This window comes from Terrapene carolina, unplaced genomic scaffold (genome assembly GCF_002925995.2).
Source record: "Terrapene carolina triunguis isolate 2854851 unplaced genomic scaffold, T_m_triunguis-2.0 Scaffold84, whole genome shotgun sequence".
In the NCBI taxonomy this organism is placed as follows: Eukaryota; Metazoa; Chordata; order Testudines; family Emydidae; genus Terrapene; species Terrapene triunguis.
In genome coordinates this window covers 30,775,565-30,798,337 of record NW_020664435.1, presented here as the reverse complement: position 1 = coordinate 30,798,337, position 22,773 = coordinate 30,775,565, and the positions used below count along the sequence as shown (strand labels likewise).

At 43.6% G+C, this 22,773-nt stretch overlaps 1 protein-coding gene across 6 annotated transcripts in view; it reads left to right on the top strand.

Annotated features, from left to right (window-relative positions):
• VPS50 (VPS50 subunit of EARP/GARPII complex) overlaps nt 1–22,773 on the top strand; it is a 178,278-nt gene that overhangs the window by 94,288 nt on the left and 61,217 nt on the right. For all 6 annotated transcript variants that reach the window (XM_026649456.1, XM_026649454.1, XM_026649455.1 and 3 more), the window contains 3 exons: nt 326–416; nt 1,815–1,991; nt 17,471–17,589. In XM_026649456.1, coding sequence (XP_026505241.1) covers nt 326–416; nt 1,815–1,991; nt 17,471–17,589 — 387 coding nt within the window. The remainder of the gene's footprint in view (nt 1–325; nt 417–1,814; nt 1,992–17,470; nt 17,590–22,773) is intronic.

The following is a 22,773-nucleotide window of genomic DNA, read 5'->3' as shown; positions in this document are numbered from 1 at the left end:
ACTAGAAATGATATTTTTTTCTTACACTCCAAATCTTGGCCTCTTGCTATTAGTTCCTTTTCTATTAGTTAACCTGAGATAATGTTAATTTACAAGGGAAATTTCCCAGGGGCTCATTTTGGAGGGAACCACAAGTTTTTGGGGAGGTGATGATCTGAACTTCTCTACTAAGGAAATTAATAGCAAAGCCTAAATAAGGATGACTTTGTATTTTCAAGTGTAATTTAAAGATTTTTTTGTTCAATTGAAGGCACTTTTTCATTCTAATGTTAAAACAGTTCAGCTGTGACTTTTTTTTCTGACAATCTAGAGTGTTGTATTTCAGAACTCGTCTTGAAGAATTGCGAATGTTCTTGGAGAACGAGACCTGGGAGCTTTGTCCTGTTAAGTCAAGCTTTAGTATTTTACAACTTCATGTAAGTACTGCCACTCAGTATTCAAAAGTTCTTTCTGAAATAAGTTTGTTTTATATATGTAGACCAGCTGTCTGCGATGTGATAGGACATGCAAACTGCTGTCTGATTTTTGGGTTATTTTAATGGTACAGTAAAATTAGAGTGATTTTTTATTTAGGGATTTTTGTATGCTATTCTAAACCTCAGATTTAAATGCATCTAAAATGGTAACATGCCCGATTCAAGAAAACATTCAGGAAAGTACTAAAGCATGTGGTAAAATTCCACTGAAAGCAAGTGAAGCATGTGCTTTAGTGCTTTCTTGAATCAGGGCCTCTGACTAAGCTGAGGTTGGTAAATAGTAACATTTCTGTTTTATTTGCTTTTTTAATATCTACCTATTTGGGACTGCCTGACTGTCACATAACTAGAGTTGTTGCTACAAATAACATCTAGTTTGCTAAGGATGAACATGGTTGCGGGGGATGGAAGACTATTTTCTAGTTTGACTGTACAAGGAAGCTGACTATATACATTCATGCAGCAAGAGAGAAAAAGAGAGATCTTTCATAGAACAGAAAGGGAAAGAAAAGCATTTTTAATAGAAAAATGTGATTGTTAAACCACATGCACTGGCAGGGAAACTCAAAAGAGTAGCTGCAGATCCCAGGAACTATTCATTTAAATTTTGTAGTAATTACTAAATTTCAAGTCCTGTTAGCCCAGTACATTTTGATCTATATCTTTAAATTTTTATTACGTAAATTTACTATTCAGAGATTAATAACTAAAAATAAATGATGATTTCAACAAAAAAAATTAGGCCAAGATTTTCAGAAATTAATATCTAGAGATAGGACTTCAATTAAGTGGTCTGATTTTTCAAAAGTGCTGAGCGTCCTCCCAGTCTCTTGCAATCCTGTATTATTGTGCATCGTAATAGTCCAAAAATTTTGAAATGTACTTGATATAAGGATATTTTAAAAATTTGTTCCATATTAATAAGCTAAAATGTTTGTAACAAAAGTAAAGAGAAATATCTTTAAAATATTTTTTTAGTCTAATAGTGTCACTTTAATTTTGGAAACATGTTCTTTACATTTTGATTGAGATTTAGGTGCTGTTCTCTTGTGAAAATACTCTTTTAATCTCTGGTAAAAGCTTTTCTATTTATTTCTAGAAAATGAAGATTTCCATAATACAAGAGGTATATTGCATGGTGCAGCAAGACTCACTTGCTAAAATTAGAAAGACAAACCATGTGAGATTGCAAACTTCAAGGTTAACATCAATCAGTCTAAAAGCTGTATTTAAATAAGAAGTAAACTCTTGTTGCAGAGCGGTAATTGACAGTAAGCTATGAATCAATATTTAAACTACATTACTAGGCATAAAAATATTCTGTATTTTTATTAACAGGAGTTTAAATTCATGGAGCAGTCACGTTCCCCGTCTGTGTCGCCTAGTAAGCAGCCTGTTTCAGCAATCTCAACAACCATAACTTTGTTTGAGCAATATTGTAATGAAGGAAATCCATTTGAAATTCAGGTCAACAGCAAAGATGATGAGACAGAAGATGTACTTGCTTCTAATGGGGTATGGAGCATTTCATAAATACAAGAACCATGCTAGCTCTCATTATCATTAAATGAACATGACATACAGTATATTGGAAAGATCAATTATCTTGTGAATCAGTGATTGACAACTACATTTGTCTTTAATATTTTGCATTCTATATTGCACCAAAAGTAGCCATTTTACTACTTAAAATAGGTCACTCTGCTTTCTGGCGTTGGCAGTTAAAAGCAGGGCTTCCTGTGGAAAGCCAGATATGTTTGTTTTGCAGTGGATCAATATTTTTCCATCCAAGTCAATTGTTCCTGAAGACTAGCAAGCCATGTTCCACTTAGAACAGAAACAGAAAAGTGCTAATTTATCACAGGACAATTAGATGCAATTTACTTAACTTTCCTGGTTGTGGTAAATTTGGCCTTGTTTTAATATTAGAAGGATTAGCTCCCACTGACTTGTTAGAGAATAATCTCCACAGATAATTCATAGATTGTTCTTTCTATATTGTTTACATAAATTTACCATGATTTCCAAAGGAGAATGTAATTTGTTGAGTGGTTTTTATTTTTTTGAATGTTATGGGGACGATCGTTTGAGATCTACTGGTATAATAGTCAACATTAACATTAAGGTGTTTGAGACCAAATTTTTTGCTTTATCTGTTGGTTAAATAAGTGTTTATTTTAAAAGGGCATATTTTCCCAAATGCCCTGTATAAACACATTAGTAAATACATCCGCTTTGCAGTGAGGGTGCAGGCAAAAATTCCTCAAGTGCTGAAAGTTCTCCAATACCTATCCCACTATTCGTCCTGAAAGAAGACGAGTTGTCTGGCAATTGACTGGGAAAGAATCCTAGAGCGTCTTCATGGACAAACCCATGGGATATGCCCCAGACACACATGGGCAGGCTCAGAAACAGTGAGGACATAGTAACATGGGATAGCTTTGCTGTGGCAGCACTTGCAACCAAGCTAAGCTAATGTGGGTGCTCAGACCTGGGTGCCAGTGACCATGGCCCTACCCAATTCATGGTCCATTTTCATAAATTTCACGGACATAACATTTTAAAAATCTTGAGTTTCACGGTTTCAGCTATTTAAATCTTAAATTTCACAATATTGTAACAAAGCATGAATAGGTATTTTAAAACAGTAAAATATAAACATGTAAAGCCCTTCAGTCAGCGTTTCTCAAACGGGGCCCTGACCCAAAAGGGGATCGCAAGGCTATTGTGTGTGTGTGTGTCGGGGGAGGGGGGGTTCGTGGTACTGTCACCCATACTTTTGGGCTGACTTCAGAGCTGGGCAGCTGGAAATTGGCAGCTGTTGGCCAGGCGCACAGTTCTGAAGGCAGCACAGAAGTAAGGGTGGCAATACCAAGGCCCCCCACACAATAGCATTGAAACCCCCTTTTGGATTGGGACCCCCTGTTTGACAAACACTGCCTGTAGTATAGGGTAAAAGTACACAAACTACCAGATTTTATGGGGAAGAACAGATTTCACGGGGGGAGACGAGATTTCACGCTCTGTGACGCGTTTTTCATGGCTGTGAATTTGGTAGGATCCTACCAATGACCCAGGTTAACTGTGCATTGAAGCCCTACCCCAAAAGGGTTAGAAGTAGAATTGTTTAAAAAAGAAAGCTTAAATTCTGGATCTTAGTTTTATGTTGAGGGTTGGATTCTGTAGCAAATTCCACAGCCACAGAATACGTGGAACCCTCGTGATGGGCATGGGACTGATGCCATTAAAGATAGTATAAAGCTAAGCATGTCTTGAATTTCTTACAGGTATATTTCTTTCTCTTAATATTTAGCATTTTAGAAAGGGGTTAAATAGTTTTTAAAGATGCTAATTTTATCTACTTTAAAGACCAAATAAAATCTCAAAACCAGCTCATTTCTTGGAACAAAATACAACCCAAGGTGTGAAGTCTGATGTCTCCTCTCTTATTACAAAATGGATTGTCCACAAATTACAAGTGTCAACATCTGAGCAAGTGAAAGTGTATACTGTTTATTTACAGCCTCTGTATTTTTCTCCCTTACATCCCTTTCCTCCTGACTCAATGATGTAAAATTTGGGGGTGTCAAAGCTGCCTTTGGTTCTGACTTCAGCTTTTCTAATATTTTCTTTTCCAGCCTGTATGCTATGTGAAGTCAGAAAACTGTAGATTCAAATGAAAAATAAGCTGATCTGCTTCTCTTCCTTTTGTGATTTCCCACACTTCAGAATCTGCTCTGCTGTATCCTGCCACTTCTAGGCCTATCAAATTTAGCCAACTTAATCTGTACTCAGCTTCTCCTTCTCGCCTTCTTACCACGTGGTTAAAAATTGATAGTGATAGAGGGTGATCATTCTTGAGGTTGATATTTTTGTATTGAGTACAATGTGACCACTGAACCTGTCTCTTAGCTCTTTGTGTACCCATAAATCAAATACAGGCTGGAGAATCATTTACAGTTTCTGAGTGAATGACTCCTACTGTAAGAATGAGCTAATTTGACTAAATAAAAAAATCATACAACATGCTTCTGTGTTCAGTAAAATACAGAAATTGATCTTCCTAAAACATTTCTTCTCAGATCTCTGGCAAGCTGTGTAGGAATTGCCATAATAGATCAGACCCCTGGTCCATACTGTGTCTCTGACAGTAACCAACACCACATGCTTTATAGAAAAGTTCAGGAAACCTCAGTGTGAGGTACTCTTCATACCTTTTTATATAGTTAGAGATTGGCTTTAAGCCCTGAAGCATGAGGTTTTCATATCCCTCCAAAACATTTTAATTATTTTAGCATTAGCTATAACTCTGAAATATATTGTTAAACATATAATCATCCATCCCCTCTGAATTTTGCTAATTGGCCTCAGTGACATGACATGACATGACATGACAATGAGTTCCACAGACGAATTGCCGTGTAGAAGTATTTTTGTTTTATCATTTTTGAATTTGCCACTTGTCAATTAGGTTTTTAGAGGTCGCTGCATTCCATCCTATTAAAGTTGCCTATTTTTGCTTCTAGCGTGCAGTATTATGATATGATTATTATAGGATATGATATTCAGTTCCATCCAAAGCTGATGCTGGATGAAGAATAATCAACATGTCCTCACCATTAAATAAATACCTCACCCTAAGGTGTGTGACACACCTTAGCCAGAATTAGTTACAGACTCCATGGTCTTCACTGGGGATTGATCTCCAGGGATTTGAGCATCAAAAAGCACACGCCTCTACCTGTTGAGCTAAAGGAGTTCTTTCTTCATCTGTTCAACTGTAGTTGGCTGTATTTTTTCTGGAATCAGTCACTGGAGGGCGTCTTGATCATATGTATTAGCAGTAGGCTAATACGTTACATATGCAGCAAAGACAGCCTTTCTGTAGCCCATGTTGTGGTTTCCATATTCTAATTTTGAATTATGTTCTGTTTTGTAGGGTGACACACTACTGTGAGATTACAAGGCTGGCTGTGTTGTCCTATTTTTAATATTTGTGTGCCAGCATAAAGTGTTCTGCATTACAGTGAAACCTAAATATGTCATGAAATGATAAAACTGAATCAGTGCCTGCTGAAGAACTGTAATTGATTTTTGGCTTTCTTTGACACTAGCAGGACAGAATGTTCAGTGTGGGAAGAATGGAATACTGAGGACATGATTTATGTGTTTTTGTTCTTGTGATAAACATAGGCCATTCTTATTATAAACAGTTTCATTAACCTTAAATGTGGTATTAATTATTCTGGAAACTTCAGATTAGTTTGTAGAATTAAAGTGTTTTTCATATTAATATCATTTATCCTTGGTGTCTATGCAAACCAAAGTTTACAGTCACGTATGCAGAGAGATTTTATTTTCTTTCCTTTGCAAAAAGATCTTTGGTAGTGGCTTCCTGTATTTGTACCCAACACAGAACACTGTTACACTTTCATAGAATGTACTGCTTATTCCATACAGCACTGAAACTTAGCACCTAGGAAATTAGATAGCTGATTGCTTCTGTGTTAAAAGGAAATGCTGTGAAACTAAGGAACTGTGCTGAACAAGTAGATCAATATGTTCAGTTACTCTGTGTATTACACCTATCTATCTGTCTAGGCATTTACATGGCTCTTATCACTGTAGTATCTATTATGGCCTGGTCTACACTGGGGGGGGGGGGGGGTTGACCTAAGATACGCAACTTCAGCTACAAGAATAGCGTAGCTGAAGTCAACGTATTTTAGTTCGACTTACCTCGTGTCCTCACGGCGCGGGGTCGATTGCCGCGGTCCCCCCGTTGATTTTGCTTCCGCCTGTTGCCGAGCTGGAGTTCAGCAGTCAACGGGAGAGCGATCGGAGATCAATTTATCGCGTCTACACTACACGTGATAAATCGATCCCCGATAGATCGATTGCTACCCGCCGATCTGGCAGGTAGTGTAGACATACCCTAAGTGCCTCATAATTGTTAATGTAGTTTATCTTTGAAACACCCCTGTGAGGTAGGGAAGTCCTATCCCCATTTTTTTACAGATGGGAACCTGGGGCACAGGGTAGATCAAGTGACTTGCCCAGAGTAACGTAGGAAATTTCTAACAAAGTTAGAAATTGAACCCAGCTTCTTCAAGTGATTGCATGTGTCCATTCCACTGCAGGTGTGTGTGCACTCAGTCTCCCGAGTTGGAGATTTTTCCCTTAGCGATATCCATCGGTGTGGTGTGTGTGCCCTCAGCCACCTTGTGCTTCTGAATGATAGTATAAAGGGTGTAGCTGCCTCCCCCCACTTTCTTCTTACCACCCATAATCGGTAGTCAAGCGCGTTGGCTTTCTACTGCAGGTAACTTCCCTGCAAAGGGAGAAATCTTGCTTTCTATAAATAATTAAATTAGTGGTATTTGTTAGTGGTGTTAGATTAGTTAGATTATTATAGTGTTGTGGTGTTTCTTGCAGAGTTGGTTCCCTCTTATTCACAGGGCGCTGACACCCAGTACCAAGGTATGCCTTGGTCTCTGAGTTTTGAGTCTTACATTGGCTGCAAGAAATTTGTGCTGGTAAGTGACTGTCTTGTTGGGAATAGAATACCAGTTTGTGATGTAACATTTCTCTCTGCCCTATTGTTTCCCAACATGTTATCCCATTTCCTGTGTGCTTGATCCCATATTACTACAGCTCAATGGGTCCTAAGTACTGAGGACAAGTAGTTTATTTGAACCCTGCAGTTTGTTTCCTCTCTGACCCTCCAATTCCCTTCCCTGTCCTTCCTCAGGACCCATTCTCACAAGGATTCCCATCTCCAAGAATTGCAGTCTCTTCTCGATTTGGGAGCTATAGAAGAGGTTCCCCCTCTCCATTGAGGGAAGGGTTTCTATTCATGATACTTCCTGATTCTAAAGGTGAAAGGATGTCCCAGAACCATCCTAGACCTGTGAAATTTAAATAAATATGTAAAGACTGTATCATTCCCTTCCCGGGAGACTGGTACACTGCCCTCATCTTGAAGGATGCATATTTCCATATGGCTATCCATCAAAGTTCGGAGATTCCTAAGATTTCTGGTCAACAACACCCATTATAAGTTTTGGCCTTTGTCTTGTCTGCTGTCCCGTGAGTATTTACAAAACGCATGGTTGGTGGTAGCTGTATTTTTAAAGAAAGCAAGGGTGCAAGTGTGCCCTAACTTAGACGACTGGCTGGTACAAGGTCGATCCAAACCCTAAGTAGAAGTCAGTCTATCCAGGATCCAATCCCTCTTCAGTATTCTGGGTCTCTTGACCAACGAGGACAAGTCAATCTTCTCTGCTGATCAGAGAATTTAATGTCTAGGGCCAATTCTGGGTTCTTCAGTAGCCAGGGCATTCCTACATCAAGCCAAATTCCAGACAATGTTACGTTTACATAGACTTCAAAACCACTTAGAATGGTAAGAAGCTGCCTCAGACTATTAGGGCACATGGCCTCTTTGTTGTATGTGGTTTGGCATGCCAGGCTTTGTCTCCGAGAGTTGCAAAGCTGGGTAAAGTCAGTGGATTCCCCGTGGATTCCAGTGGATTGTCACCCATTGGACATGCTGATTTGAATACCTGCAGGAGTACTAGCCTCTCTGGTCTGGTGGATGGATCCAGCCAATGTGTTTGGGAGTTCCCTTCACACCTTCCTTGTGCACACTGACTCTAGGTTATGGACATTTTTTTTAAATTGGGGAGCTCGCCTAGGAAACCTACAAACTGAAGGTCTGTGTTTTTACCAAGATTTGGCTCTCCACATAAACGTGTGGGAATTGTTGGCTATTCATCTGGTCTGTTGAGCTTTTCTCCCTCATATCAAGGGCAACACTCTACAAGTCGCCACAGACTGTGGCGATCTACATGAACAGAGAGTGATGGGCCAAATCAGTCTTTGTCAAGAGGCGATACGTCTTTGGGAGTTTTGTATCACCAATCTCAGTCTCTTTTCTTACTGGTGTTCCGAAGTTGGATCATGAGAACATGATCCTTACAGCTCTGGCTTTGTCTTGCTAGCATTGGTTTACAGTCTACTGAGCTTCTCTACCAGGACTTCTTTGATCTCCCAGGACCTCAATCATATGCTATGTCCTGACCCAGCCATTCTCCATTTTACAGCCTGGATAGTCCGTGGTTAACACTTCAAGAGGTGTTTGGGGAATGTGCAAAACACTCCACCTGTTGAAGTGGAAGTGATTCTCCTTGTGGTCAGGTCAGAGTCTACCTGAAAAACTGAAAAAGTACTTGTCCAAACTTGGCATCATTTCTGGAATGCTAAGATACAGTATAATGAGTAGTAAAGGACTGTACCGATGACCAAGCTACAGCTCTACAAATGTCTGCTATAGTTATTTTAAGCCAAAAGAGCTGCAGAAACTGTTTGAGATCCTGTAGCGTGAGTACACTGGCAATGTCATAGCAGAGATGTGTGCAGGACAAAAGCCAGGATGAAATCCTCTGCATGAAGACTGGAAGGCCTTTCATCCTGTCGACAACTGACAAGCAGCTAGGAAGACAGACAATCTAAAACACTAGTCCTGTCCAGTTAAAAAATCCAACACCCTTCTAACATCCTAAGCATGGAGCTTCTTCTCATCCTTATGAGAATGGGGCTTAAGAAAGAAAGTAAGTATATGGCTTGATTGAGGTGGAATTCTGATACTAATTTAGTCAGGAATTTCATAAGTGGACATAATACCTTCTCCTTATATAAAAAAAAAAGGAGAAAGAAGGGTCAGCTGCCAATGTTCGTAACTCTGTCACTCTTCTCGCAGAGGTACTTTCTCAGTTTTTCAGGTAGACTCTGAAACCCACTTCTGGACTGACCTGTTTGAGAGTCAGCTGGAGTGGAATGGACCTGTGCATTCACTTGAAGGAGGAAAAAAAGGTTACTAACCTGTTCTGTATCTGTTCTTCTTGGAGTGCTAGCTCATGTTGATTCCATTCTAGGTGTGTGCACGGCAATGTGCGCGGCCATCAGAGATTTTTGCCTTAACGGTACCTCTAGGGCCAGCTGTAGTGCCCTCTAGAATGCCACACTCATGCCGTGGTATATCAGGCACTGCCAGCCCACGCCCTCTGTTCCTTCTTCCCGCCTGTGGTGGTCAGTCGGAGCGCCTCTCTTGCTTGTCAAGAGCTAGCGGTCTCTTCCATTGGACTTCAGGCCTTTATTCAATTCTAGTTAGTGTTAAGTAGTTAAGTGCATAGTTAGCTGATAGTTAAGGTCCCAGTGGGGACTTCACACTGAGCTCTTAGCCATCTTAAAGGTCCATTGCTGACTCTGGTGAGTGGTATGGGACCCACCACCCTGCCTGCACTGTCATCATCCCAAGCCCAGGCGCACAGAGAGCACAGGTCTGCACCTGCTCCTATGACGTCTCCGGTGCCGCAGGACCAGGCTAAGGCTCCCTGAGAGGACAAGCCAGCCGTTAAGACCCCTCCAGGGTTGGGGGAGTACCATCGGTTGCCGGACAAGCAATCCGTGGCAGGTTGCAACCGCACCACCGGTCGCCCAAACTCTTCTCCTGCATGCCAAGACGTTATTCCCCAGTGCGGGGTCAACACTCCCCATATTATGACCGATGCTGTTTGCCCTCTCACCAATCCGCATCTAGACATCGGTCTCGGTCGCCGGCACCATGGCACTGCTCCCCCTCATGTTACTGCTCTCCGTAGCACCGATCTCCCTGGCACTGGGACCGTTCTCCCCAGTATAGCCACCGGTTGCTTATGCCTAGTCAGTGCTCACCAGTAGCCACGACCAGCCAGCAGACCCAGGCATCAATGGCTCCTCCCTGTTCGCCAGAGAGTGGTTCCTCTGGCACGGAGGCCCAGTTCAGCCCATCGTCCCGGTTTCCGCGACAGGATTGGGCACCGGAAACTGCTCTGCTGTCCATGGCACTGCAGTGGCAGCAAGGCCAGTGGCCAACACAGTGGCCATATTGGTGAGCATGGGGCGTTCTGGTGATGATGATGCCCCCTTTGCAGTGTGTTTCTGTAGACGCGTCAGAGCGAAGATTGACAGCCCCACCGGCACCAGGCCTGGTACCGGAGGCTCGCTCTGAGGTCGGGGTGGAGGATCCAGTGCCCACCTCCAAACCTCCATCTCCAGTGTCTGCTGAGCCTTCAGTGCCTCCACTGGTGGCCAGGGCGTCCACCTCTTCCCCAGATGAGGCGGTTGTGGGACCTTCCAGGGCCAGCCTCCTGGATGACTTTAAAGAACACCAAGCCCTTCTCAGGTGGGTGGCCGAGAACTTGGGGCTGAAAGTGCAGGAGATGGTGGAGCAGGAGGGGGACACCCTTTTCAATGTCCCCTTGGCCTCCATGCCTGCCTGGATCACCCTACTGATACATGGGGTCCTCAAGATTGCTAAGGCTCTGTGGCAGACCCCATCCTCTATCCCACCCACCTCAAAACAGGCCGAGGAAAAAGTACTTTGTGCCAGTCATAGGTTTCGAGTACTTGTATACCCACCCTCCCCCGGGCTCGCTAGTGGCGTCAGCGGCCAACGAGAAGGACAAGCAAACGGTAAATGGTCCGCCTCTACCCCCAAGAACAAAGAAGCCAAAAAACTTGATTTATTTGCCAGAAAAATTTATTCAACAGCTAGTTTACAATTCCGGGTGGCAAACCATCAGGCCCTGCTGGGCTGATACAATTTTAACCTCTGGGACAGTCTCCAGAAGTTCCAGGACTCCCTTCCTTGGGGTCAGGCTCAGGAGTTTGGTACCCTGATGGAGGAAGGGACCGCGGCAGCCAGATGCTCCCTGCAAATGGCATGGGACACAGCGGACTCGGCAGCAAGGGTGGTCACATCGGCGTGGTTATGCGATGCAGCTCCTGGCTCCAAACGGCGGTCTTTCCCAGGAGATGCAGGCCTCAATTCAGGACCTCCCCTTTGACAGAGTTGGGCTCTTCTCTGATCAAATGGATGGCAGGCTACACGGGTAGAAGGACACTAAGGCTACCCTTCGCTCATTGGGCATGTATACGCAGCAGTCTGCTAGAAAGCCATTCCGGCCTCCTCCACTGTCGAGGCCTTGGTGAGCCTGGCAGGGATCTGCAAAGAGAAGGGACACCGGGTTTAGCCATCGCCGCGCTTCCTCCTCTCACTCACCAGCCCATCCCGGACCCGCTAAGTACCCAGGGGCCCAAAAGCGATTGTTTTGATGGTGCGCTCCAGACCGATGTCGCAGTCAGCTGGCCAGATCCTGCCCGTCATTTCCTCAACCGTCTTTCTCCCTACAGCTCTGCTTGGTCAGGGGTTCTCGGACTACCGGGTCCTGTACATAGTAGCTCGGGGCTATACCCTGCAGTTTGTGGATACCCCTTCTCCCCCCCTGCTTGCCTGTCCCTCTTCAGGGACCCCTCTCACAAGTAACTCCTGGTTCAGGAGGTCGACAAGCTCCTGCAGTTGGAGGCTGTGGAGGCAGTTCCTCGGGACATGGAAGGAAGAGGATTCTACTTCCGATACTTCCTAATCCTGAAGGCCAAAGTGCGGCCTCAGACCCATCCTGGACCTGCACAGCCTCAACAAGTCTCTCAAGAAGTTGAAGTTCCACAGGGTCTCCATTATCCCCTCCCTGGATCCGGGGGACTGGTAAGCCGCTCTCGACTTAAAGGATGCTTACTTCCATGTTTCCATATTCCTAGGAACCGTCTGTCCTGGGTTTCATAGTGGCAGAGTGCCATTTCCAGTTCATGGCGCTACCCTTTGGCCTGTCTTCGGCCCCCAGGGTGTTCATGAAATGCGTGGCGCCAGTAGCAGCTTACCTCAGACGTCGTGGGCTCCAGATCTTTCCGTACCTCGACGACTGGCTCATCAAGGGCAGGACTCTGGGATAGGTGCAGAGAACCCTCGATCTGGTACGCTCCGCCTTCAACCAATTGAGCCTGTTAATAAACACAGAAAAGTCCATTTTAATGCCAGCCCAGCGCATAGAGTTTATCTGAGCAGTTCTCGATTCCACACGAGCCAGGGCCTTCCTTCCGGAAGCACGCTTTCAGGCCTTGGCGGATCTCAGTGCCCATGTGAGGAGACATTTGATCACTACGGCCCGCACTTGGCTGCAGCTGATGTGTCACATGGCAGCATGCACATACGTGGTCAGGCACTCCCGGCTTCATCTGTGATCCCTGCAAATGTGGCTAGCAACAGTCTACGTTCCCAGCAGGCACCCCCTAGACCGAGCAGTCCCAGTGCCGGACTGCATCCTCTCGTCCTTGAACTAGTGGCTAGACCCCAAGTCAGTGCTGCAGGGAGTTCCCTTTGTGTCCCCATCACCATCACTTACTCTGCTCTCGGACACATCAGATCTGGGCTGAGGAGCCAGGCTGGGCGAGCTCAGCACTCAAGGTTGCTGGATGCAGCACGTCTTAGCTCTTTATATCAACGTCAGGGAGCTCAAGGCGGTGCACCTGGCCTGTCAGGCATTTTTGCCACACCTGAAAGGCAAGGTGGTGCAGGTCCTCACGGACAACACAGCCACGATGTATTACATCAACAGGAAGAGCGGCGCCAGGTCCTCGGCCCTGTGTCAAGAGGCGCTCAGCCTCTGGGAACTTTGTGAGCACAATGCCATCCATCTGCTGACCGCTCACTTACCTGGAACCAGGGATGTCCTGGCAGATCACCTCAGCAGGACCTTCTCCTCTCACCACAAGTGGTCCCTGCATCTGGAGGTGGTCAACCTGATCTTCCGATGGTGGAGGAATCCCCAGGTGGACCCGTTTGCGTCCAGGCAGAACAGGAAGTGCCACGTGTTCTGCTCCCTATAGGGCGGGGACAAGTGTTCCCTGTCGTACGCCTTCCAAGCACTGATGTACGCCTTTCCGCCAGTGCCGCTTATCCACAGAGTCCTGCTAAAAGTGAAGTAAAACAGAGCCTGGGTCATTCTCATTGCCCTGGCATGGCCTTGCCAGCACTAGTTTGGCATGCTGCTGAGTCTTTCGGTAGCCGACCCACTGCAGTTACCTCTCTGTCTGGATCTGCTATCCCAGAACCACAGCAATCTGCTGCACCTGACGGCATGGCTTCTCTGTGGCTAAGCACAGACAAGTGGGAGTGCTCTGCAGTGGCCCAACAGGTCCTGCTGGGCAGCAGGAAACCTTCCACCAGGGCTACCTATGTAGTCAAGTGGAAGCACTTCGCATGTTGGACCTTGGACAAGCGCATTCATCCTGAGGAGGCCTCAAGGTTGTTTCCCAGTTCCACACGGAGCAGGACATTTACTTACTGGTCCTCTGTCTGAAGCCTCACACATCAGATGAGGAGTGCAGGTTGCATACGCTAAACGTCAGATGGGCGCTGGTCTTCTACATCGATAGAATGCGGCCGTTCCGCAAGTCAGCGCAGTTGTTTGTTGCTATCGCAGACAGGATGACGGGCTACCTGGTGTCAGCCCAGAGAATTTTGTGTTGGATCACTGCGTGCATCTGCCACTGCTACAAGCTGGCAAAAATGCCCTTGTCAGCGATTGTGACAGCTCATTCCACTAGAGCGCAGGCATCTTCTGCGGCCTTCCTGGTGCAGATGCCGATCCAAGAGATCTGTCGGGCTGCCACCTGGTCGTCCGTCCATACATTCGCGTCGCACTGCGCACTGACTCAGCTGTCGCGAGACGACGCTGACTTTGGCAGAGCTATACTACAAGCTACACGACAGTGAACTCCGAGCCCACCTCCATTGATACTGCTTGCGAGTCACCTAGAATGGAATCGACATGTGCAAGCACTCTAAGAACAACAGTTATGAAAGGTAGGTAACTGTTTTTTCTTCAAGATGTGTTGCACGTGTCCATTCCATGACCTGCCCTCTTTCTGTTTTATATCAGTGTGTGTCTGGTAAGAAAGAACTGAGAGGGGGCTGAAGAGGCTCTCCAGGAGGCAGAGTAGGTCCTGTGCTGCTGCGTACACCGCCGGCAGTGTTGGTACCAAGAGATTTTCATGGTGCTGCTGCTGTTGCACCAAAGGAATCAGCATAACAGTGAGAGTTGGTCTCAATGGCCCAGGCACCATTGCTGGAGTGGATGACCCGTGGTCATCTTCCCAGATGACGCTCTACCTTGTCCTAATTGTTTACCGGTGGCTGACTCCAGGGACATCAATCTTTGGTGAATGGAGGTCTGATCTTCTGTGCTGCTTTCTCAGTACCGGAGGAGGGGATTCGTGTTGACTTCCAGAAGCAATGTCCGGAGGGATGCTCCTCACCCATGCCAAAGTACTCAGTGCCTGCCGGGAATGGGAAGGTTCAGAAGGTGGATATGCAGGGGGGCCTCCATGAGAATTTGCTGCAGTCTCATTCTGTCCTTTTTGGGTCAGGGTTTGAAGTCCCTGCAAATCTGGCAGTGGTCTTGAATGTGAGCCTCACTTAGGCACTTCAAGCAGGTGGAATGAGGGTCACTCATGGGCACAGATTTCTTGCAGCTGGCACAAGGCTTAAAACCCAGACACTAAGAGATACCTCCATACTGGGTGGAGTACCCTGTGACTAAGAGGGAACGAACTCTGCAGGAAAAATAACAAAAAATACGTATGCTAATCTAACACTAACGAATACCACTAAATGAACTATTCACAGAGAGGAAGATAATTGCGAGGGAGGGGGGTCTGGGGAGGCTCTGCCCTTTTTATACCATTGTGCAGCAGTATGAGGTGACTGAGGGTGCACACGCTGCCCCGATGGGTACCACCAAAGGAAAAATCTCCAACTCTGGAGCACTGGCTATGCACTCCTTGAAGTGGAATGGACATGTGCAGTCACTTAAAGAACAACAGGAACTGAACAGATCAGTAAAAGGTTTTTTTGTTTTTTTTCCCTCCCTAAGGCCCAGTCCAGTACCATATCCACTTGACTAGTCTTCCTCCGTTCCCCACAAAGTTCTCCAAAGAGCTGACAGAGCTGAGACTTTAAAAAGATCAGGATTTATCTTGTATAATACAGCTCTAAAGAAAAAAACATTGGTTCAGGCAAAGGGAAAATATCTCTCTGTGGGGGAGGGAGATCCATTCAGTCTTGTTATGTTGCAGTTTCTGCACCTGTCTTTTTTTAAGGCACACTTTTTAGCACTTAGGTTTGTAATTATTTCGGGCAGTTTTTGCACTTTCATTTCACAAATTTGTTTGCTGTTTTCTAAAATGTAAAAGCAGTCTGTGGGGAGTATAACCAGTCTAAAGATTTATGTCAAATGATCTGTAGTGCGGTAACAGTTTGCTGAATTTTTTAATAAGAAGATTTCTGTTTAACTACACAGTAGTCAGCGTGGCCAACGTTTTCAAACTTGGGTACCTGAAATTAGGCATCTACATCCATAGTTATCACCTTAATATGTGTCATCCATAGCTTCCTTTGAAATCAGTATGTCCTGTGAGTGCTCTGAACCTTTCTAAAAAGCAAGCCATTTGTTATAGGTGCCTAGGTGTGGATTTTAGGTTACTAACAACCACCCAAGTTTAAAAAAAAAAAAGTAAGAAATTGTGAATTAATATTTGGCAATGACAAAAGTGAGTGGCTTTTGATATCCAAAGGAACCCCACAACCTCTAACAAAGTTCATTTTAATACAATGGAGGAGATATCTTTTTGTGTACTTAGGTTAGGCAGGATTGTGTATGAGGGGGTACGCAGAGTTCCGCGTGCTGCTTGCCGCTCCTCCAGGTACCTCCCCCGAAGCTCCCATTGGCTGCGGTTCCCCGTTCCCGGCCAATGGGAGCTGCGGGGGAGCAGTGCCTGGAAGCCAGGGCAACACACGGAGCCCTCTGCTCCCCCCCGGCCGCAGGGACTTGACTCCAGCCGCTTCAGGGAGCGGCACGGGGCTCGAGGGGGGCAATCCTGCAGGCCGTAGTTTGCTCACCCCTGGCCTGGAGGTAGACCGGGGGGGGAGGGGGTGGGCACGGGCAGCTTGTCCGGCTGCAGGAAATAGCCCCATGGGCCACATGCAGCCCGCAGGCCGTGTGTTTGTGACCCCTGGTCTAGACCATCCCTGATAGACATTTATCTAACCTACTCTTAAATATCTCCAGAGATGGAGATTCCACAACCTCCCTAGGCAGGTTTGAGAACACAATATCTGGGGCTATCTAAGGTGTATCTGTTAAAATAAGTTATAGGATCACTGTCCTTGTATACTGTGTGTCATGTATGTTAATTACTTTCATGGATTTGATGTACACAGATTTGAAGAATCTGCTTCACATGCATTTAAAGTTTTAGAAGAAAAAAATGCATGATACTGTATTGTAATCCTGAGAAATATTCAGATAAATGTCAGTGGTTCTGCAAGAATCAAGTTTTTGTAACAATTGTGCAAAGTCAAAGTGGCTCTGTGTAGCATCACTACGTACCAGTCCAACCAACTGAAAAATACTCCAGTGGAAGTGTCCTGTTGAATGTACTAGAACTGATTTTAAAAACGCTTAAATATTTTGTTAATATTTTCAAAATGTCTATAAAACATATGCACATCATGGAAAAGATTACTTTTTAAAAGGGGATACACAAAATAACCAAAAGTTTTCATAATCACCTACTGTTTTGGTACTTTCTTACTCAGTCTAGTGGTTTTACACCGCCTTTTCTATTGCCAATATGTTGACCAATTTAGATTTTATATAAACTATGCAGCATATTATTGACTAAAAAAGCAATAATAAATGATGTCAAATATCTGAATAACATAGGTAATATTGAGGCAAGGAGGAAAAAGTGATTAAAATATTTACAGGACATCTGGAATAGAAGCATGTTTTAAAATCTAGCTAAAGATTTTATGTGTTTTTGTCCATTGTCAAAGTTCTCCTGTATTATTAATGAGCTGGGTAGACAATTTTTAATCATACGCCGGATACAGAAAACTCAGTCAAGGTACAAATAACACTGTTGCATTGTGGAAGAACTAAAAGCAAAGAAGTCACAAAGCACTGCTCATTTTTTTAAAATGGATGTTCAGGGATATTCTTTTAAAAAAAAAAAAAAAAAAGGTGAAAGCTGTTATTTTGTTTCTTTAATAGTATGAATCTGATGAACAGGAGAAGAGTGCCTATCAAGAGTATGACAGTGACAGTGATGTTCCTGAGGAGCTGAAAAGAGATTATGTGGATGAGCAGACAGGAGATGCCCCTGTAAAAAGGTAAACATACAATTATTTGCCCTTTTGTATCTCTTGCTCTATGCTTTTTAAACTTTCCTTTCTATTAAGATTTTCATAGAACCAAATACTTAGCTGTCAAATAATCTCTAATACTGCAGGCACAATTTGAACGGTATGGAACATAGCTCTCCAAAATAAAGAGAAGCCGTAAGCTGTGCAGCATTATCTGACGTATGTAGTATTGTTGTAGCCATGTTGGACCCAGGATAGTAGAGAGACAAGGTGGGTGAGGTAATATCTTTTATTGGATCAACTTCTGTTGGTGAGAGACACAAGATTTTGAGCTACACAGAGCTCTTCCTCAGGTCTGGGAAAGGTACTCAATGTCACAGCTAAATATAAGGTTGAACAGAGAGTTTAGCATAAGTAGTTAGCACATATTAAGGGACCATCAAGGTAAAGTGGCCTGTTATAACCCTGTAGTCATAGGATAAAAAGGGGGAATTAGTGGGTTACAGATTGTTGTAATAAGCCATAAATCCAGTGTCTTTATTAAGATCGAGTTTGTGTCTAGAAAAGTTATGAATTTAAGTTTAAGGCTTGTCTTTTGAAAGTGTTGTGCAGGGTTCCTTTGAGGATGAGTGTTAGATATAGAGTGGTCGCTTTGTGAAGTGTTCACCCATAAGTGATACAGTGTTTTTGTCTTTTATCACTTTCCTGTGTGTTCATTTGAGAGCATAGTGATTGTCTGGTTTCACCCACATCGGGCATGTACTGCATTGGATGAGGTAGACCGTATGTTATGACAGGCATGTGTAGGACTCAGGGATCTTGAAAGGTGTATTGTGGAGGGTTTTGATCATTGTAGCAATGGAGATATGTCTGCAGGTTTTGTATCTGTTCTGGCAAGGTCTGATGCCTCTCTGAGTTGGTGTGTCTCGGTCTGTGGGGAGCTTGCTTCTGATGATGACATCGGAGAGGATGAAAGGTTGTTTGAAGGCCAGAAGAAGGGATTCCGGAAATATTTCTTTTGGGATGGGGTCACTAATAAGTATGGGTTGTAATTGTTTGATGATACCCCTTATGGGTTCCATTGTGGGATGGTAGGTGACAACTAGGGTTGTGCAGTCAAAGGGGGTTTTATTTAATAGAGTCCCAGCACAACTGCAACAGCCACCACCACCTATCCATTAAACTCTCTCTGGAACACTCCCACACCAGCATCAACTTCTTGGACACCACAATCAGCTTCAGCATTGGAACCCTACAGACAACCATATACAAGAAACCCACGGATCACCACACCTACCTTCATATATGCACTAACCACCCAAAACATATAAAGAAATCTGTTATCTACTGTTAGGGGGCTTATTTCTTAACCCTTTCACTTCCCTGGTCCTTTTTGCATGAACAGAGAGCAACAATACCCCAAGTTCAAAGGCGCAAACAATTCAATGTTTATTGGGGTGAACTTTTAGCAAGCATGATTCCAGTTTCCTTTCTCAGTGTCCCCCTTCCCAGTTCTGACTGAGAGCCATTCCTGTTCCCATTCCCCCTTAGCAAAACATGATTCCAATTTCCCCACCCCATTCCCTGTTCCCATTTCCCCCCCCCCCTTACTTCCTGATTGACTGCAGACTATATAGTAAAACTTGAGTTCTGCTTAGCTATACCTTAACCAATTATTTTACTGAAATTTAACTAACCAATCCTAACATACTGTAACATGATTATTTAACCAATTATATTCCACCACTTTAATTGGTTTACACCAAGCAAAATTAATTATACAGCAGACAGAAACAATTCCAGAACCAGACAGAGACCATGCAAATAAACATACAAAACAATACAGAAGTGAGGATTTTACAACTACATCTATACAGACATAAGGGTTTTCCAGCTGTGTCTATTGATAAGTGAGTTCTTACCAGACAGAAAACTATCACACTAAATTTCCTTTTACATGTTCTAGGCTCTTCCCTTTATCTGGAGGTGAGAGATTGGATCACCTTCCTAACAGCCCCAGATTGCCTTATTTTAATTTGACTAAACAGGGCCTCAGACTGTCACAGTGAGAGACACAGATAGACAATGATTTTGATTTGTTTATACTTCTATAACTAGCTAAGTGATAAGAATACACCTAAATTCTTAAAGTATAGGCCAGACAGGCTTGAATATCTTATAGGCCAAACAGGCTTGAATATCTATATCCTGACACTCCACCCCCCTTTTTTCTTTCTTTTGGGATCCTCCTGCCCAGGTATCCCTGGAAAAGCATAGGACATATGGCGACACATTTCCTGATAGGCCCAGGCATCAAGGTGGAAGGTGTCAATATTTCATTTGTCCCACTACCCCTTGTGTAATATAGTGCCCTGCACCTTCTCTTGGGCATACCACACCTATTTTAATTAGTGTTCCAGACTTTCCATTATAGTGGGCCCGAGAAGGTTGGGTCCGGGTTGTTTAGTACACTGCGAGGTGGGGAGGGTTTACTACATTACTTATGGGTTATTTTCATATGCAACATAACACAGGTACAGTTAACAATACACAATTCACAGCAACACCGAGTCCTGACCACTGCAGTATGGTTCAACATTTGAGCCACCACCAAAACACTGCCTTTCCTCCTTTGACAGAGTTAAGATTTTAATGTGTTCATTTGCTGGCAGTTGCAACAAGCTGCCCCTGCAGGTTTTGCATGCTTTTGTTCACATCATAAGTCCATTGAATGTCCACAGAGAAATGGGTTATTGTTTAAACCAACTTAACCACTTGGTATAGGATCCGGCAGTTTGCCCCGGTTTGATTATTTACAGCAATAAGATTTACAGATTCATTTGTGCGCCAAAGTTCAGATAGCAGCGTGTAGATGTATGTAGTTTGGTTAGAGGCTGGTATAATTGTGCCCCCAGTAATATGTACATTTTTAGCAAAACACCTTATACACATTACACCCAATCGTCCACCCCTTTGCAATAGGCCATTGATCCTGCTCCTCCATAGTCATAGGAGACTGGCACATTTAAACATTTTTTCTGGATTTACACCATTTTACACACCCCTTTATTGATTCTCAGGGAGTTCCTCCCCTTCTCATTATTCCTATAGGGCTTGTGGGGCCCACCTTAGTTGCCGTTCTGTTTCCAGGCACCATGGTTAGCTATTACACAGGTGATGGCCTCCTAGTTGAGCATTTTGCATTCCCGTACACATCTGCCCCCCAGGTCAGCCTTTTGAAGCCATCCCCCACCTACGTTATTCTAGCAACAATACAAACACCACAGACAAACAACACAAAACATAGATTCATGGTATTCTGGGTTATTCTTTCGCTGGTGCCAGCATGCTTGTAGGGTGTCTGAAAAACAAAACAAAAAACAATTTTCACCCCCCTGGTGGGGACAGATTATTGCTTAATAATAATACCAATTCCTTTTACAAATTTCCTTGCTAATTGCAGGAAAAACAGAAGAATTACCTCCAGGCTCTCCTTATTTTGTTCTATAGTCAGGCTAGTGAACTACCCCACTCACTGGTCATTTATGAAATTTATGAGGTGGTGTGCCTCAGTTTCCCCTCTTGTACAACAGACCAGGTTTGCAATAGTTTTTTTTGCTGTACCAAGCTTTAAGTTTATTCTCAGGTAATAGCCGAGAGACAGCTTTAGATTTCAGCTTTGTGTGTACACACACCCACCCCTCCCTTAGGGTTAACCTGTCCCCCTTATTTTCAGGCTTGACTTGTTTTTTTCACCTCCCTTTCCTGGAGGGCCATAATCTGAGTCTTCTAATAGCTTGTTTGCTGACCATATGTATTTATTATTTACGGGTTCTTTGTGCTGCTACTTATGGGTAGTTTCCTCCTTCCCCCATCAGCTAGGTAATTTGCATTCACACAGAGGCTTTCTTGGCTTGCCTTTGGATCCAAAGCTATCAGCAGCTTAGAGATTGTCTTAAAAAGGACACATTCCACTTCCACCAGAGTTCTGATTACTTTTCACTTTCATCTCCTGCTCCAGAACACACACAGATCTGAAAAAGAGAGAGATCTATAACCCACTAATTCTCCTGTTTGTCCTACAACTGCAGGGGTGTTAATGGGCCACTTCAACTTGAATGGTCCCTTATAATATGTGTTAATTACTTATGCTAACATATCTGTTCGACTGTGTATTTAGCTGTGACACTGTGAGTACATTTTCCCAGACCTGAAGAAGAGTCCTGTGTAGTGCGAAAGCTTGTGTCTCTCTCATCAATGGAAATTGGTCCAGTAAAACATATTGCCTCTCTCACCTTGTCTCTCAGTATTATCTGAGAAAGAAACAGTGAATGGATAGGTTTCAGAGTAGCAGCCGTGTTAGAAGATAAAGATTCTCATAAAGAGAAGAGAAGTATTGATTAATAGAGCATTATACATTAATTGAGGGCTTGATCCTACAGTTTTCCATGGAGGTAACTCTTGTTCAAGTCAATGGTAATTGTGCAAAGATAGATGGCTGCAACGTTGGATGCTCTGTTTCAATTTTGGACCAAACCAGTCAACTTTTAAGTGCTGTAGAATTCCTATGTATGTATTCCGTGAAATGCTTCCATAGATCAAATGTATCCATTTATAATTTCAAACACTTTAGTATCGCTTACTGTTTTTATTGTGCCAACTCTGTATCATCTAAAAGAAAACAGATTACTAATTTGTCCCTTCCCCTGGCACTGTACCAAGATAGAAATTAATTCAGACTCACTAAAACAAAAAGGTATTATTTTTCAGTAGGCTTGTAGGGAAAGTAGAATACTGTCATTCAGGTAAAATTAAAATATTCTTAGTGCAGTTTTACAAAAAAGATATATTCCTATATAATCCTTGAAATTAAGCATATGTAAAAACAAAGGCAACAGGTTACTTAAGGGGAATCGAACTAAGTAGCTGCATATACATCTAAATGCATATTGGTTGTGAAATTCTTAACGCATTTTCCAGGAGTGACATATATAATTTTGAGGCATGGCAGATGCGGGGCTGTTTGAATTTGAGTGCTTTCATCATCTTCACTTGATTCTTCCCACTTACTTATAGTGCTTTTCATCTTGAACTGTTTAATTCTCATCTTCTCCATTTTACAAGTGATGCGAGAATCAGATAGCGCTAGAAATCAAGAGTTCCTGTCTCTAGTCCTGTGTTCAGAAAACTAGACTAAGTCTCTTTCTAAAC